Consider the following 15,102-nt stretch of genomic DNA (forward strand, 5'->3'; position numbering starts at 1 on the left):
AACTGACAAGAAATTCCTTGTCATCACTCCCTTAAACACAAAACACTGAATATAGTAGGCTTTCTACCAAAAGTAACTGAACAACTTAAAATCTATTCCCAAAATAAAAACATTTAACTTAAAGCTGCTGTAATTATATCAACATATAATTCATATAGTTGGCCAACTAGGATACTTTGCTTTGATTGGTCTCTTACTACCATTAATGGAAAACATTAACTCTTCATAATCTTTAATATTACTTTATCATGATTTGATAAGAAGAAATTACTCTTGTCTGCTTGCTTAAGGTCACCAAGCATACTTTTTCTCTATGGGATTGGAACCCTTCACTATATCTTGGAGAAAAAAACAGGCCTAGGGTTAAACATTTTCTGAGATACAAACATTTATCCTACCAGGTAGTACAAAGTCTTGACCTATTTTCTCTGCTGGAAGGCTCTAATGTTAAAAGTAAATGTTTCCTCTGCAGTGGTCCTGCATTGGTTTTGACAGTGTACACAATAGAAAATTCTTCAATACTGCATTTCCTTTTTATTGAATATTGCTAGATCCTTTGGAGTGTCTTCTTTAAGGTAGTTTTCAGTATTTTAATGCCATATTCTTTAAAAAGTCTATTTTGTCATAAATCCCTTATTACAATGCTTTAAAATGAACTGTAATATCAGTGGCATTACCACGAGGATAAAGATAGTGAAACAGTCACCGCTGGAGCAAAATTTAAGACAGTGCCAAAAATCTCAGGATTCAAGGCAAACAACATATGAATGTGACATTTACAAAAAACACAAATATTAGTCTTAAAATTAATGAGCAATAAAAGAATATTTTAAATAAAGATGGGGCTAGGCTTGGTGTAGGATACAGAAGCTGAGAAGTACAAGGACATCTCCAGTCTTTATTGGAAATTTCAATTTCTTAGAGTTAAACAATCCTGTTTGAACCCTGGAGACTCAAACCTCCAAAGGAGCTGGCCTAAAAACACTGAGAAATGAGCACTCATATCTAGGAAACCCAGTGTGCAGTATGGGTGCCTAGAGATACCACTGACACTGTGGTCTCTGGCCTCTGCCGTAGGTTGCTACCACTCATGCAGCCTCTACTTCTCGCCAAGATTCTCCTGATGTTTCTTGCACCTTTGCGTCCAATTCTCACCAAGTCCTTTAGACTGGGTCACTCTTGATGGTGCAGATATACCTGGGAAAGCTCATTCCCGACTCCAGTTAAACTGGCATGGATTTTTTTTTTTAACTGTACGAAAAGTACTGGAAATTTCACCCTACTTGATTTTCAAAAAATGGACTTTATGGATATGTAAAATCTGTTTTTCCTTAGACATTGAACATAATGCATTACATTTGTTTTGAGATCAAGGTACCCTGGAAAAGCATTTTTCCCTATAGACTCATCTGTAGAAGTTTATGTTCCATAGAATGTGCCTCATAAATTCAAGTTGGTGGTGGAGGCAGAAATCATGATCCTAACAGGATATAGAAAACAGGCTGTTCTTCAAATACATCTTAGACAATAAGCATTCTCTGTCCCCACATTGTCTTAGAAAATACAGCCTAAATAGTCACCATGCTTTGGACATCTCATTTGAAGAACCTAACACCATCAATATCCCCTTTTAAAAGGGTCTATGTTTCACAACAGTATATTTTAAACAAATAACAGTGGGAAATTCAAAATTGGATGATTCAAATGGCTACTGTAATGTATTTACACCTAAAAAAGAAAATCAAAGAAGGTGAAACATCACGGCCTGCAGGGGAGTTATAAAGTCTGAATCACCTTCATTACTCTTCTTATTCCTCCCCTATAACATTTTGTTAAATATTTTATTCTCCACTTGCATATAACCCATGAAAGATATATGAAAACAAAATATTTTTCTTCTGGGAGAAAACAAATGCAAAAATTACAGAATAAGTCTACATCGAGTTAGCAAATAACAGGCATTCCAGATTTGGAGAAATAAGTTTAGAAGATGAGCCTTTTGAGATGAACACCAACAAGAGTGGGAAACTGAACACCATTAATCACATTGGTATAATCTATTTTAGGGGACAGTCTATAAATATTTCACGGTATAAGCCATGGTATTTCCGCAGCTCACCACTACATCATCAATCTACTGCAAAACACAGGCGTTAGTTGTGATGATTCTAAGCTATTTATGAAAAACAAGAAAGATAAATAGGAGAAACATGAGAATAAGAGTTCTCTTTTCAACAGGGAACAGTGGCAGTGTAGGTGATGGACAATGACAATGATGACAACAAAACAGGACCTTCAATTTACCACGCATGTAACGCGTAGCAGTTTGCATGATCCTGACAACTTTATGAATTCAACACTGCTATTCTTGTTTGAAAAGGGAGCAAACTGAAGCTCAGAAATGAGACACATCACTTGCAGCCACACAGCTGATACATGGCTGTCATGGTAGTCAGGCTCAGATCTCTCCTTCTGACAGCTGAGCCTCCTGTTCAAGCCCGGCTGCAGCTGTTCAGGTACCGTCCCCCAGGCTGAAGCTTCTTCAAGGGGCAGTCCCCAGACATCACCCCAGGTTTGACAAATGCTCCAGTGAGTTCTCCATCTCAAAGATACAAATCATGATTATTATTATTATTATTATTATTTTTTTTTTTTACTTCTTTCTCCAATGGCCTCAGTTTTGAGGAATGTGAGCTATGGATCGAGAAGTCAGCATTTCTACTACTGAAAGGAATCATCTATTCTATAAATTTATAAATATTCTGATTTTCAGATGATTTTTTTCTATGAAGTTTGTATGGATCCTTTAACTAGCACCTGACTGCTCATGATGAGCTACTGAATTCAGAGTTCTGCAGTGCAGAGTCTGAAGCGCAGCTCCCTTGGTTTCCCATAGGTTTTCTCACTTACTCTTCTGCCGATGGCTCTCCAGGAGCAATACCAAAGAAACTCAAGCTTCTCACTAGTATGTGCTTTACATTAGATTCTCTTCTTCAAATGCCTGGCCAGCTCCATTACCTGATGAATTCTTCCTGCTTTTCATATTCAGCTCAAATGTTACCAATTCCTTTGTAAAAGTAACCTGAAGTCCACATCTTCTAAATACAATCAACCTCTAGTTCTTTTAAACTTTCACATCATCCCTTCACATTGCCACTACTGCATTCAATTGGCACTCTATAAACTCTTTTGTGTGATTCTTCATTCTTATCCAGCCTATGAACTGCCTGATTCAGAGGCATCAAAGTTGTGGCCTGTAAGTTGAACACAACTGGGTAATAACAAAAATACATTGTATTTTAATGAGGAAGTTTTGTTGTTTTTATACATTAACTATTATATATAATATGTACACATATTATAATATGTACATTATTATATATATGAAGGGAGTTTATCACTAATTTAATATATTTCTTATTTCTTCCATTTTCTTTTTAAAATTAAGTTTAATGGTACATTTTAGGTATACACAATGATCTCGTTCATCACAGGGAATTTGTACTTGTACATGGAATATCCTGACTGTTTTTTCCCCATTCTCCTTTTCTACCTCCTTATTTACAAAAGCTTTGTTTCCATTTATTGCTTCTCGGTTTTTTTCCTTCCTTCCTTTCCCACCCTCCCTCCCAATTCTCCTTCCCGTTTGAACATTTTCTTCTTATTTCTCAAGATCTATTTCTAAGTGTTGCCCAGCATTCCAGCGGGTGCAGATGGAATCAGTCACCTTTGTTATCGCAGCATTTACTACAACAATTGGCGTAGAAACAATTCTCAGTAAGTATTTGTAGAAATGATGTTCGAAAACCATGAAATCTTGTTTTTGAAAACTGTCGCCTTTAGGAAGATGTAAATATTTAATAGGAGCAAATATTTTCCTTGAAGAACATAACTGAAATCATGGATGTTGAACCAAGTTCATTCTAGGTCCATACAACTTGATTTAGCAGGATTAAATGTGTTATTGTAGTCATGCTTTTGCTTGCAACTGCCACCTCCATGCCTGATAGCATCTTTCCTTCGTTCAGTCCACAACATCTCATATAATAATGAGAAACACATCACAATGGATCTTTAAAATATCAACTCCTATAGCACAGTGAGAGCGATGAAGCAGAGTTCTGGCTTCCTGGGACTTACTGATACTCTTTCTAGTAATTCAGACTACCATGAAAAAAAAATAATAACCTTTTAAAGGTAGTTTATAGCTATTGACTAAAAAAAAGTTTTTCTTTAATACTTGCAGAGGCACTACACCATTGAAAAAGTTGCCACCAAACAAGGCCAATCATAAATTTTTAGAAGAATCCGTCCTCTGTTGAGAACTATGGTCTCTATTTTAATGATTAAAGAAATAAAACACGAATACACATTCATCCAGACTTAGTAGTAGTAAAAACTAAAAGAATAAGATATTGCACTGACCATAGTCTGTATTTTCTGGCTCCCAACAGTTTGATGGCCAAAAATAAGGTGTCTGTGGGAGAAAAGGGGATAAGTCAAGTTAGACACATAAAAATCTTATAGTTCTGATTTATGAACTGTTTATCTTCAGTAATTGTCTTGAATAGTTTGCTAGTGATATGTGTTTTGTAATTCAGAACAAATTATCAGAGAGACAGTATTTTTCAAACAAAAGTTTTATCCACAGAGAGATCTAAAAGGAGAGCATTATTGAACAAGACATAGGATGAAATATGTTTAGATACAATACACTGTTTTCTATACAGCATTGTATTTCAACACTGCCTTTGATAGATCCAAAAGCTCAAATGACAAAAAATCTTTGAAAGATGTACAATCATTTGCCTGTCTCCATTCAGCACACAATGTAGTTGTGAAAATTATCCAGCCAGATTAAAGCAACTTTTAATTTTTACTTTAAGTTTTGCATTTGTACATGTTTGCAGTGCATAATGTTTACATTCTGTGTGTGGAGCCTTCCCAGGCACGTGAACATAACATGTCTTCACTATTTTTCACATCCCTTTCCCTCTATGACTGATTTAAAGTATGAAGAAAATATCTGATAAAAAATAAACCATTGTTATTATCAGGATTTTACATGTCCTAAGGGATGTTGTTAGCCCTGCTAGCTGGACCTGTCTGACACCTGCTTTACTCTACTTACCAAACCCTACTCCCCAAAATGCTGATGACTCCGAGGCTCAGCAGAATGATGCCTGCAGACATTAGTGTTGAGGGGTTTATTGTTTATTAATTAAATATAGAAACAGTCCATGTGCAGTGAGCATATATGCAGTAATGTCTGATTACCTGATAATTCTTTTCTCTAGAAAGGTAATTCTCAAAGAGGGAAAATGGGTAGTTGGGGAGAAGAGCTGGGATCTCTGGGAGAAAAAAGCCTTTGCCTACCCTCCAATCTGTCTTGGAAATTACTGCAGTATAATAATACAGAAGGCTACTAATATTAGTTTTGTGCACATAGGAACAAAATCCCAGCAGGAATTTTAGAAGAAAAAAAAGATTGAATCACTAAGGAAGAATATTAAGAGTTACATAGACCATGCTCATCACCCCAATCCCACTTGACTCTGTGGGAGAGGTAGCTTTGAAGATTTATTTCTTAGAAATAAAATTGGGTCAGGATTATAGGAAAGCCTGAGGGAGATAAAGGAACTAAAAGCTTGCTTTCATGTGAGGTGCTGGTTTGAGTTACTTCTAGAATGCTCTAATCTTTCTGCATTGCTTTATTTTGTATGTGTATCTGTTTATCTGACTTTAAAACACCTATTTTAGTCATACTGGTCTGGTATATACCTTTCCTTCAAAATGGTCAGAAATCTTCTTAGCTGTGTACTCGGAACTCATCTTTACTTTTTTGTCATTTGCTTTACCAAAAATTTCCTGATTCCAAAAATAAAGGTTGAAAAATTCTGTCATATTTTGGTGATATTATGTGGAAATGCCATTAAGAACAGCATTTTCTTTCACTAATATTGAAAGAGTTTTTTCCCCTAGGGGAAAATGTTTTGACTTAAAAGTAATGGATACTATAGAGAATAACAAACTCTTTTAGTTTGTTAAAAATTGAAGACATATTTTTACAGTACTTGATTTTGGGATATTTAATTCAGCAGTATTGCTGTTTTTTACTGTTTGTTTCCTTAGTTCTATAAAATGTATCAGAAACTCTCCAGCCATTTCTCAATAATGGCATACATATTAATAGTCAAAGTCATGAAAGACACCTGTCCAAGAATCCTTTGCAATTTCAAGTCCAATAAGCAATAGATAACTGGAAAATTAGAAGTTTATAATGAACACAAAAATCAAAGGATTAAAGTGTCTGCTAAAGATATGAGACAATTTTACTGTGGGGCATCCATCATTACATAAAGAATTCTGTTTGTCTCAAATTCCTGCCCTGAAGCCTCTGTAGATTCCTAATGATGGATGCAATTTCCATCATTCAGTAGAGGAACACAACACAGTAAGTTCCTGTCTTAATTCATAATTTTAAAACTCTTCCTGAGGAGGTGAATTTCAGTTCATCATAATGAAGGCCTTTCTGCTGCTTGGAACCAACATAAAAATGGAAATGAACACCTTGAATAATAATGTATCTCCTATTATTAAAACTGCTCAACTATAGATTGATTAATATTTTGGTGGGCATTATAGTAGAAATTCAATTAACCAACTCTTCTGTTTCTGATTTTTAAAAACAACTTTGACTTTAGAATTCTAAGAAATATACAGGTATTTATATAATATTGTAAGTGTTAATGGATTGCTAAATTATGGAACATTAAATATATATAAATGTGATTTTATTATATTTATACACACAATGTATATCATATATCACATATAGAAGTTCATTAAAATTGATAATCCTCTGCCTATACCTTACAGTTACTTAATTTATAGATCTTTTGCACCCACTGCCTTGATTTGTTCTAAAGTTTTTAAAACATCTTCCTTCTCTAGGCTGTACATTGTCCATTCCTACTTCTGCTGCTCTTGACTCATGAGCCTGATCAAGACATGTAAACCACATTCACCTACTAATTTCAGTCTGAGGATGACAAGAGCAAAGCCAAAGGTTTTTTATTAATGCTAGTTGAAGCCACTTTCATTTAGACAAGGACCATGTCTATAGACTACTGCACAATGCTTTCCCTATAGATTCTTTTACATATGGACTGTCTTACTAAAAGTACTGATTGTCAAAATGAATACGATTCTTTATCTTTATAAACAGGCAACACCCTTTCTTTCAGAATTTGTTGTATTTTAATAATAAATAAGACCCTTTAAAAATTAAGCAATGTATCCCTAACTAGCAACGATGTATTTGCTAATCATCAATGCTTCTTATGTGCCAAAATGTTAAACATTAGGAATACATGTTACTTTAACTTAATAATAATCTGTTTCTAGGGTTTTTATGGTTAGTTAAATTCTAATTTGGATCTTTCAGCATTCTCATGACAGTGTTCTAGGCATGAAGATGGTTTTGGATCACAGGCAAGCATCAGACCTAATAAACTTAATTTCATTTCTCAACTTCTTCCTTCTGGTTAGATATAACTTGTAGATGGAGTCTCACATCCTAAATTCTACTAAGTCACTTTTTGAACTTTCTCAGGCTTTCTATATAAAAGGGCATGTCAATCATTGTACCATCTGGCTTCTATAAATCAACTTCACTGAACACACTGGTTTTTCTCTGTGCTTATTATTTTTACTTCTTAAGTCTAATATTAGTTTCTAATTAGCCTACGTCAATGTTTCCAAAAATTTTATTGAAAAAGAATAATAAACAAGAAGTTGTCATCCAGTTTTCTGTTAAAGACTATTTTCATTTCCACTTACTTGAAATCGGTAAAAAGTGCCATCATCCTTGAGAGTGAGAACGTGATCCGAGATTGGAAAGAAGTAGCCATGGGCAGCCATTAATGTTCCCAAATGCAGCGCCTCCACTGTTTCAGGAAAGCAAAGGGGAAAAAAGAACACACAGAGCTTTAAAAATGTATTTTGAAGTTTTACTGTTGATTTACAATATTGTGATATTTTGTCTGATGCTTTTTGACCACAATCTTGCATTCAAATTCTTGATGTCTCTACCTGGCTTTAGATTTTTTTCAGTTCTTTCTTAAAAGATGCTAAGATGGATCTGGTCATGCACAGTGACCACACAGCCACCAGCCTCAGCCCATGATCACCACTGACAAAGAGGACTCCGCTCGATCCTCAGAATCTGGCTTCCTTATTTCTAGAGGAGACATGTGTTTGCTCTGTGCTATTCTTCTCCCACAAATAATTCTATTTGGTATTTATGCAGCACTTGAAACTTTTAAGTGTTTCACACATATACTCCTTTTCCTATAATCATGAATAACTAACACTATCAGCAATTTTTCTGACAATGGACCATTGTCACATGATGCTACCAGGGAATGTTAATGCAGGACCATCTGTGTTGCAATAGTCCTGTGACTGTCCAGGATGGCTTCTATGATTCTAGACAGAACCTAGGAGTGAACTAGTGAGAAGTTTATTTAACAACTATGTTCAGTACAATATTGCAATATTCATACTCTATGTAGTGGGATTTAATTTCTTCCAACACAAGTGCTAATAAATTTTGGTCAATAAAGTTATTACCACATTTGAGTAGAGCTAACATGATGTATGCTAACATGAAACCTAGAAATAGGGACCTAGCAAAAGAGTTTTCTGGTCCAACATAAAATGTAAACAGATAGAAAATATCACAAATAATAGATTTATCTATCGGTTTAAGTATCTCTATATACAGTTCCTTTATAGATGTATCTGTGTTTCTTACTAAGTAGCTCAACTTTAGGAATCTTATACCAGTTCTAGGACTATGTTGATCTATCTATGTATCTCTCTCTCTCTCTCTCTCTCTCTCTATATATATATATATATATATATATATATATATATATATCCAATATAGATCATGAAAAGCTCTTACACCTCAACAAAAACCACTAAGTTGCTTGTAATTATGTAGCTAAACATAAGAATTTTCTCTCTCCTTTCCTTTTAGCACCTATATTGAATAATAATTGTTTAATTTTTATCTGTCATGGAGCGCAACAGTGCTCCTTTATACTGTTTTTCAAATACTTCCAATCTCTCACCACCTTGTTCTTGTTGATGATAAAGAATAACTGCCAATCATCTTCTTTTCCATGTCTCTGGAGATACACACACACACACACACACACACACACATATCCATATTCTTTCACTCCAAAGTCAAGGCCTGCTAAAAGCCCATGCTGCTTCCAACAGTGTATCCATGTATTTTTGTAAAAACTTAAGGTAGTGTAATGCTGTAGGTGGAACACACAGTTTTAAAACACCTACTAACTTTTACCTTCCCATCTATTAATAAAGGTAGTAAATGTACTTGTGGGGCTTGTTTGAGAATTATATAAGAATACATGCAATGAAGTTTCAATACCGCCTTTGCGTAGTAGCTATTCAAGTACAGTTACTGTGCTTCATTATCTCATGAATGTTGAATGAGTTTTACTATTCTCCCAAGTGCTCTAAGGTAAGTCACATCCGTAAATTTGCCTTCAACTAATTTTATCGAGGGAAGGCAACAGTTCTAAATCACGTGAGTCATTTCCACATCCCCTTTATTATTTTTTTATTCAGTGTAAAATCAAAATTTCAAGAGGATCTCTGAGAATAGCTGGGCTATAATGAAGAGCAGGTGTCACAGCTCTGGTCAAGTTCTGAGCTCCTGGCACACCCTGTCAAGGAGCACTGGGAAGAACAACACCCGATGTCCACTGCAGGTCTCCCAGTCAGGTGATTTACCTGTCTTCTTATAGTCACACACATTCATTCCAGTCCCAGAGTCTATGGCCTGCGAAAACAGTACTAGTGCACTTACCAGCAAGAGTGGAAAGATATGTCACATGAGGTTGGTTACAATTACAGGTAAACAACTGAGTTGCCCAGAATACTAATAAAGAGCTTCTGAACTCTAAGCATAGGAAAGAATGCAACTAAAATAAAACAAACTATAACAATAGAAAGCCAGTTGGGTGCTAAAATTCTAGTGAGGATTAGAAAAATGGAAAAATGTGGTAAAACGATGAGGGCTGGGAGGGAAAAACATTAGAAGCTAATGTGCATCAGGATGTTTCTGATGGCCTGCGTCTGCTTAGGTAGTATAACTGTACATCTCACACACATGCAGGGGCCAAGGAGGATGCTTGCAGAGTTCTTCATCATGCATCACAATTACTCATTAAAAAAATCCTTGATGGAAACAAGAAAGACTGAATTGGCTATTAATCTCCACTTCCATTTTTCAATAAATACCCTTGTTTTGTTTGACTTCATATATATTCTTTACTCTGCCTCCAAAAGATACAGAAACTATAATTTTAAAATAAAGAAATTTTGTTTTGGCAATTTTGCATCTGTCTTTACTTCAGGAGAGTTATATTGGCAGATATATACATTTATAAGCTTTCAATTTACTTTCTAAGTAACACATTCTTTCATGTGTCAAGTAAAGTCAAACCATTTAATATTTAAGAACACTGGCCTTCCAACAAGGCCTAATAAATGATTTCAAGTTCTTGATCAGAGAACAACCTGGAGAGACTGAGATTACAGATGGCATCGGTTCCATTACAAAATCGCCTGAACACACAGCCTCAGGGCAGAATAAACGTGAAAAATCGAGAAGCTGTCAATAAAAAAGTAGCTACTGAGTCAATCTTGCTTAATGAAAGAACAAGTATATTTATGAGTAAATGCCCTATTAAGAATATGGAAAACACAGCACTGCATGGAAAAATGCCAAACTAATTATTTTGTTGGGATTATAACCAATTTATTCAGCTCCTCCAAAACAATGTTGATGTTCATATTGTTTTTTTTCAAAAAAATTCTGTAATTTTTTGAGGTTAGGATACTGTCACTATTTTGGAGTGGAAAAAGTAATAATGATATTAGTGGCATCACTGTCAGAAAGGGACCTTAGCTTTCTGACACCGGAATCATGCTTTCAGGTTGTTCATTGTCAAATGTAAGCAAGGAGTCACGCTTTGGGATCCCAATGTTTCTACATCTCAAACTCGCCTTTGAGTAATAAGAACCTGGAAGTCCAATGACAGCTTCAGATTATAGTATTGAAAGAATTTAATGAGGAATCCAACAAGATCACCCTTGCTATAAAGCCACACCAGATGGCTCAGCAACATTATGCTTCTCAGCAATACAATTACTAATTAATCTGTTATTCACTTCACCCACACAGCTGAAGTTCAACAACAAGCTTAGTAAAAAACATTCTACTTTATTTTTCATTTGGATATTCAAGACATAAGCAAACTCAGGAATAAAAATCCATCTCCAAACAACTGTTGCTGTGTGACTACCTAGTGCAGCTTTGCTAAGACAGATGTGCTCACAGCCTACTTTACCTCAAACCCTGAAAGCAGCAGAACCACCAGCATCCTTTAAAAGCAAAGGAAATTCTTCAGAGCATAATTTGCTTTTGAGAGGATTGAGTGTTTCAGGATAAGGTGCCCCAAATTTATGATACAATTCCAGAACCAAGTTACAGTCTTCTGTTCAGAGATCCAGTGCTTAGTAGCCTCAGCACCCCCAAATACTGTCCATAATTTTGAAATACAGAAAAATGTTTTTGAGTCAAAAAAATAAAACCATTTTCACTAAATCCTGTATTTTTATTTCTATACATGACATCTACTTTTATTTTATGTGCATAGATTAAGCAATCAGATATTTCACACTCAATAGAAGGCATAAATCTAATTATTGTATGGGGAGAAGTGTTTTAGAAGGAAATCTATAGAAAGAAAGATGTCAATGGATGATTTATCCAGGAAATTGAAATGCGAAGAAGTAGACAAAGATAAGTTGCTTAATAGTAAAATAACAAACATTCATCAAGAAGATTCTGAGTCATTAAGGAAAGGCTTCACTGGATTTATTACTTAAGACAAAGAATTGGTCATTTCAGAAATCCATCAAAATATTATATATATATATATATATATATATATAACTGGCATTTGAAAACACAAATGAGTCAGGTACAGGTTTCAGTTCATAGTCAGCTGGCTTTAAGGCAGGATGGCGGTGGAGAGGGGCATTGCAGAGCAGAAACAGTAGATGGCAGAACAGGCAGGAAGCAGCAAGCTTTTCTTTCATAGGTGGAAAAAACACCTACGAAGAACATTTATTCTCCAACAAAACCAGATGAAAATAGACCATTAATATATTCAGGAATTTCTTAAGTAAGTCTTAAGACTTACTTAAGTCTCAGTGGTTAGGAGTTAGCTAAAGATGTATCTGAGTCCACCTCTTCTCAAACATATTTCAACATAGGAAAATCAAGTATCACTTAAATTTTAGCAACCATCCATCAGGAGACTTAGTGAACAGTGAATGCTAAGAAAGTGATAAAAAGCAGATGAGCTAAAATAGATTCTGTTTGGGAGAAATAAACAATCATTTAAATCAACAAGAATTAAGTAATTAATAGAAGTAAATGTTCTTTTTTAAACTAAACAAAAAAATCAAAGCATAGAACTTGACCATTCCACTATGAGCGTATAAATCCCAGAGTCCTCTCTGGCTAGCTGCATTAATTAGGCAAGAGACTTTACTCCTTGGCCTAGATACCCTTTTCTATGAGATGAAATTAATAAAATACTGGTCCTCAAGTTTTATGGTGAGGATCAGTTGAGATAATACATATAATGCATGTAAAACAATGATAGCCATGCTAAATCCCTCCAGAGATGTGAAGTATGATGAGTTGATATGAAGCAACACATTCAGAGGCACTTAATTTAGTTCAGGAATCCAAAGCGAACATAGTAGCTAGTGCTGGTCTAGGCTTCCCAGTAATACTAATCGCTTTTAACTCAATTCTGTTTAATAGTGATACAAGCATATCCATGCTTACAGCAACAACAGTTGCAGTATTTGCAGTTGAAATAACCTAGATATCCACCAACGAATGGATGGAAATAGACTAGGTGGCATATATACACAGTGGAGTATTAGTCAGCCTAGAAAATCTTGTCATTTCCAGGAAAATGGATGGACCTGGAAGTTACCATGTTAAAAGGAACAAGCCAGTTTCCAAAGTTAAAACTCACATACTTCCTTGTATATAAGCAGTCTAAAGATAAATAACTAAAAATAAGTGTAAAAAGAAAAGATGGAGGACAGGAAACACTAAGGTAGTCTTCTAGAGATGGGCAAGTAGACTGGGGGAAGGTATGGAAAGAGAACAAGGTAGCAGTGATGAAAATAATCAAACTACGTTATATGCATGTGAAAATAGGCCACAAAGAATCTTGCTATGCTGTATACTAATATACACCAATAAAAAGGTCTCCCAGGTGATCAAGCTGGTGTCTTTCACATATTATGGTTTCTATGCAGAGGTTCTTGGGTTCATGTACTCACAGATAAAGTTTTTCAGAGACAGCTAGTTGTAGGGTGTGTGATACTGGGGTTAATGGTGTATAGTACTGGATGACACCCTTAATTGGTTTATCACTGTTCAGGATATACATAATTGGGAAGCCCACCCTGGGTGTGGGTAACACCACCCAAAAGATGTGCAGTTTGGACAGGATAAGGAAAGAAAGCCTGCTGCTTCCTGCCTGCTCTGTTTCTCCTCTCCACTGTCATCCTGCCTTAAAGCCAGCTGACTATGAACTGAAACCTGTACCAACTGTGAGCTAAAATAAACCTTTCTCCTTTAACTCATGGGTGTTAGGTATTTTGTCCTAGGAATGAAAAAGTAAGACTATGAGTCTGCTCATGAATACTTCTGTAGTTTTTCCTAGGTAGCAGAGAACAAAGTCTCAAAGAAGTGCTTCATTGTTAAGGAAAAAGATTTCCAAAGGCAACACTTTCTGTACACTGGGGTTTAACAAACCAAAACATAAAGAGAAGATGCTACATAATAGAGTAGGAAGGACTCATGAGGACATACAGAAGCTATGCTGTGGAGGGTAAGAAACAAGAGGACATTCATCAGTGGTCAAAAGGAAGAAAAATTATTAGGGAGGAATGCTGGCTCCCCAGGAATTAAAAAACATTAATATTAAAAGAGCAGTCAGCACTGAGAGTAACAGATGATCATAAATTATAGATCTTTGTCACATACAGGGATTAAGCTCACCTACTTGCCTAATACCCACTGTAAAGAACAATGTTGAAATTTAAAAACCACCTATGTAATTTTGGTATAAAAATCTCATTTAAGATCTATGTTATATAAACTATATGATATTAGCAAGTGCATTCCCTAGACTTAGATATTCCACAGCAGGATTGGTAGTTCCCCCATTGTACAAATGACCTCAATTTTAATATGATTCTGATATATATTTGTGTGTGTGTGTGTGTGTGTGTGTGTGTGTACCAGAGATTGAACTCCTGACTACATCGATTCTGTTATATTTGCTTGCATAAGTATGAGATACCATTTTGATGAGAGAAAGATCATGCTGAGTTCATCAAGGCACACAGCAAGGAAACTATATAAGAATTACACGAGCCGCATCATTGAGGAGTGACAATGGAAAAAACAGTCTAACTGAAATTCAGCATATGCTCTGCAAAATTTCCATTAGTTAATCTGGATGAATGAGCTGGAAGCAATTGGCAGCATCCAGTTAACTTTTTAATACACAGCGTCTGCAGCATGTGTTGCTTTCATCAGACAGAATGCACTCCTCAGCACAAGCTCAAGTGTACCTCAGAAAACACACACTCAACTGCAACCACTCATGGTTCTTGGCTCCCAACGCTAGTTTTGTTTTAGTCTGCACCGTATAAGGAAGACATTTCATTTTCTGGTCCTCAAGAGTTGACATTTGTAAATGTAGCAGTCAATCATCAATTCTCATTCAAACACAAGCTGAAAGTTATAGGAACAAAGTCACCATCTTTACTTTGCCTCCTGTGTCTAAGGAAAATTTATTTATTATTTATCAAACATTTTGCTATTGGTCAGTTTCTAATGTACTAGTAATTAATGAAAATGTAAAATGTGAAACATAAGATTAGATTTTAATTTCT

General features: G+C 35.4%; 1 protein-coding gene across 7 annotated transcripts in view; it reads right to left on the minus strand.

Annotated features, from left to right (window-relative positions):
- Positions 1-15,102, minus strand: part of Rgs7 (regulator of G protein signaling 7) — a 440,139-nt gene that overhangs the window by 105,732 nt on the left and 319,305 nt on the right. For all 7 annotated transcript variants that reach the window (XM_063239888.1, XM_063239887.1, XM_063239889.1 and 4 more), the window contains 2 exons: positions 7,843-7,949; positions 4,426-4,477 (listed from right to left, as the gene is read on the minus strand). In XM_063239888.1, coding sequence (XP_063095958.1) covers positions 4,426-4,477; positions 7,843-7,949 — 159 coding nt within the window. The remainder of the gene's footprint in view (positions 1-4,425; positions 4,478-7,842; positions 7,950-15,102) is intronic.

This window comes from Cavia porcellus, unplaced genomic scaffold (genome assembly GCF_034190915.1).
Source record: "Cavia porcellus strain 051 isolate PalLab524CR breed Dunkin Hartley unplaced genomic scaffold, mCavPor4.1 scaffold_29, whole genome shotgun sequence".
NCBI classification, from domain to species: Eukaryota; Metazoa; Chordata; class Mammalia; order Rodentia; family Caviidae; genus Cavia; species Cavia porcellus.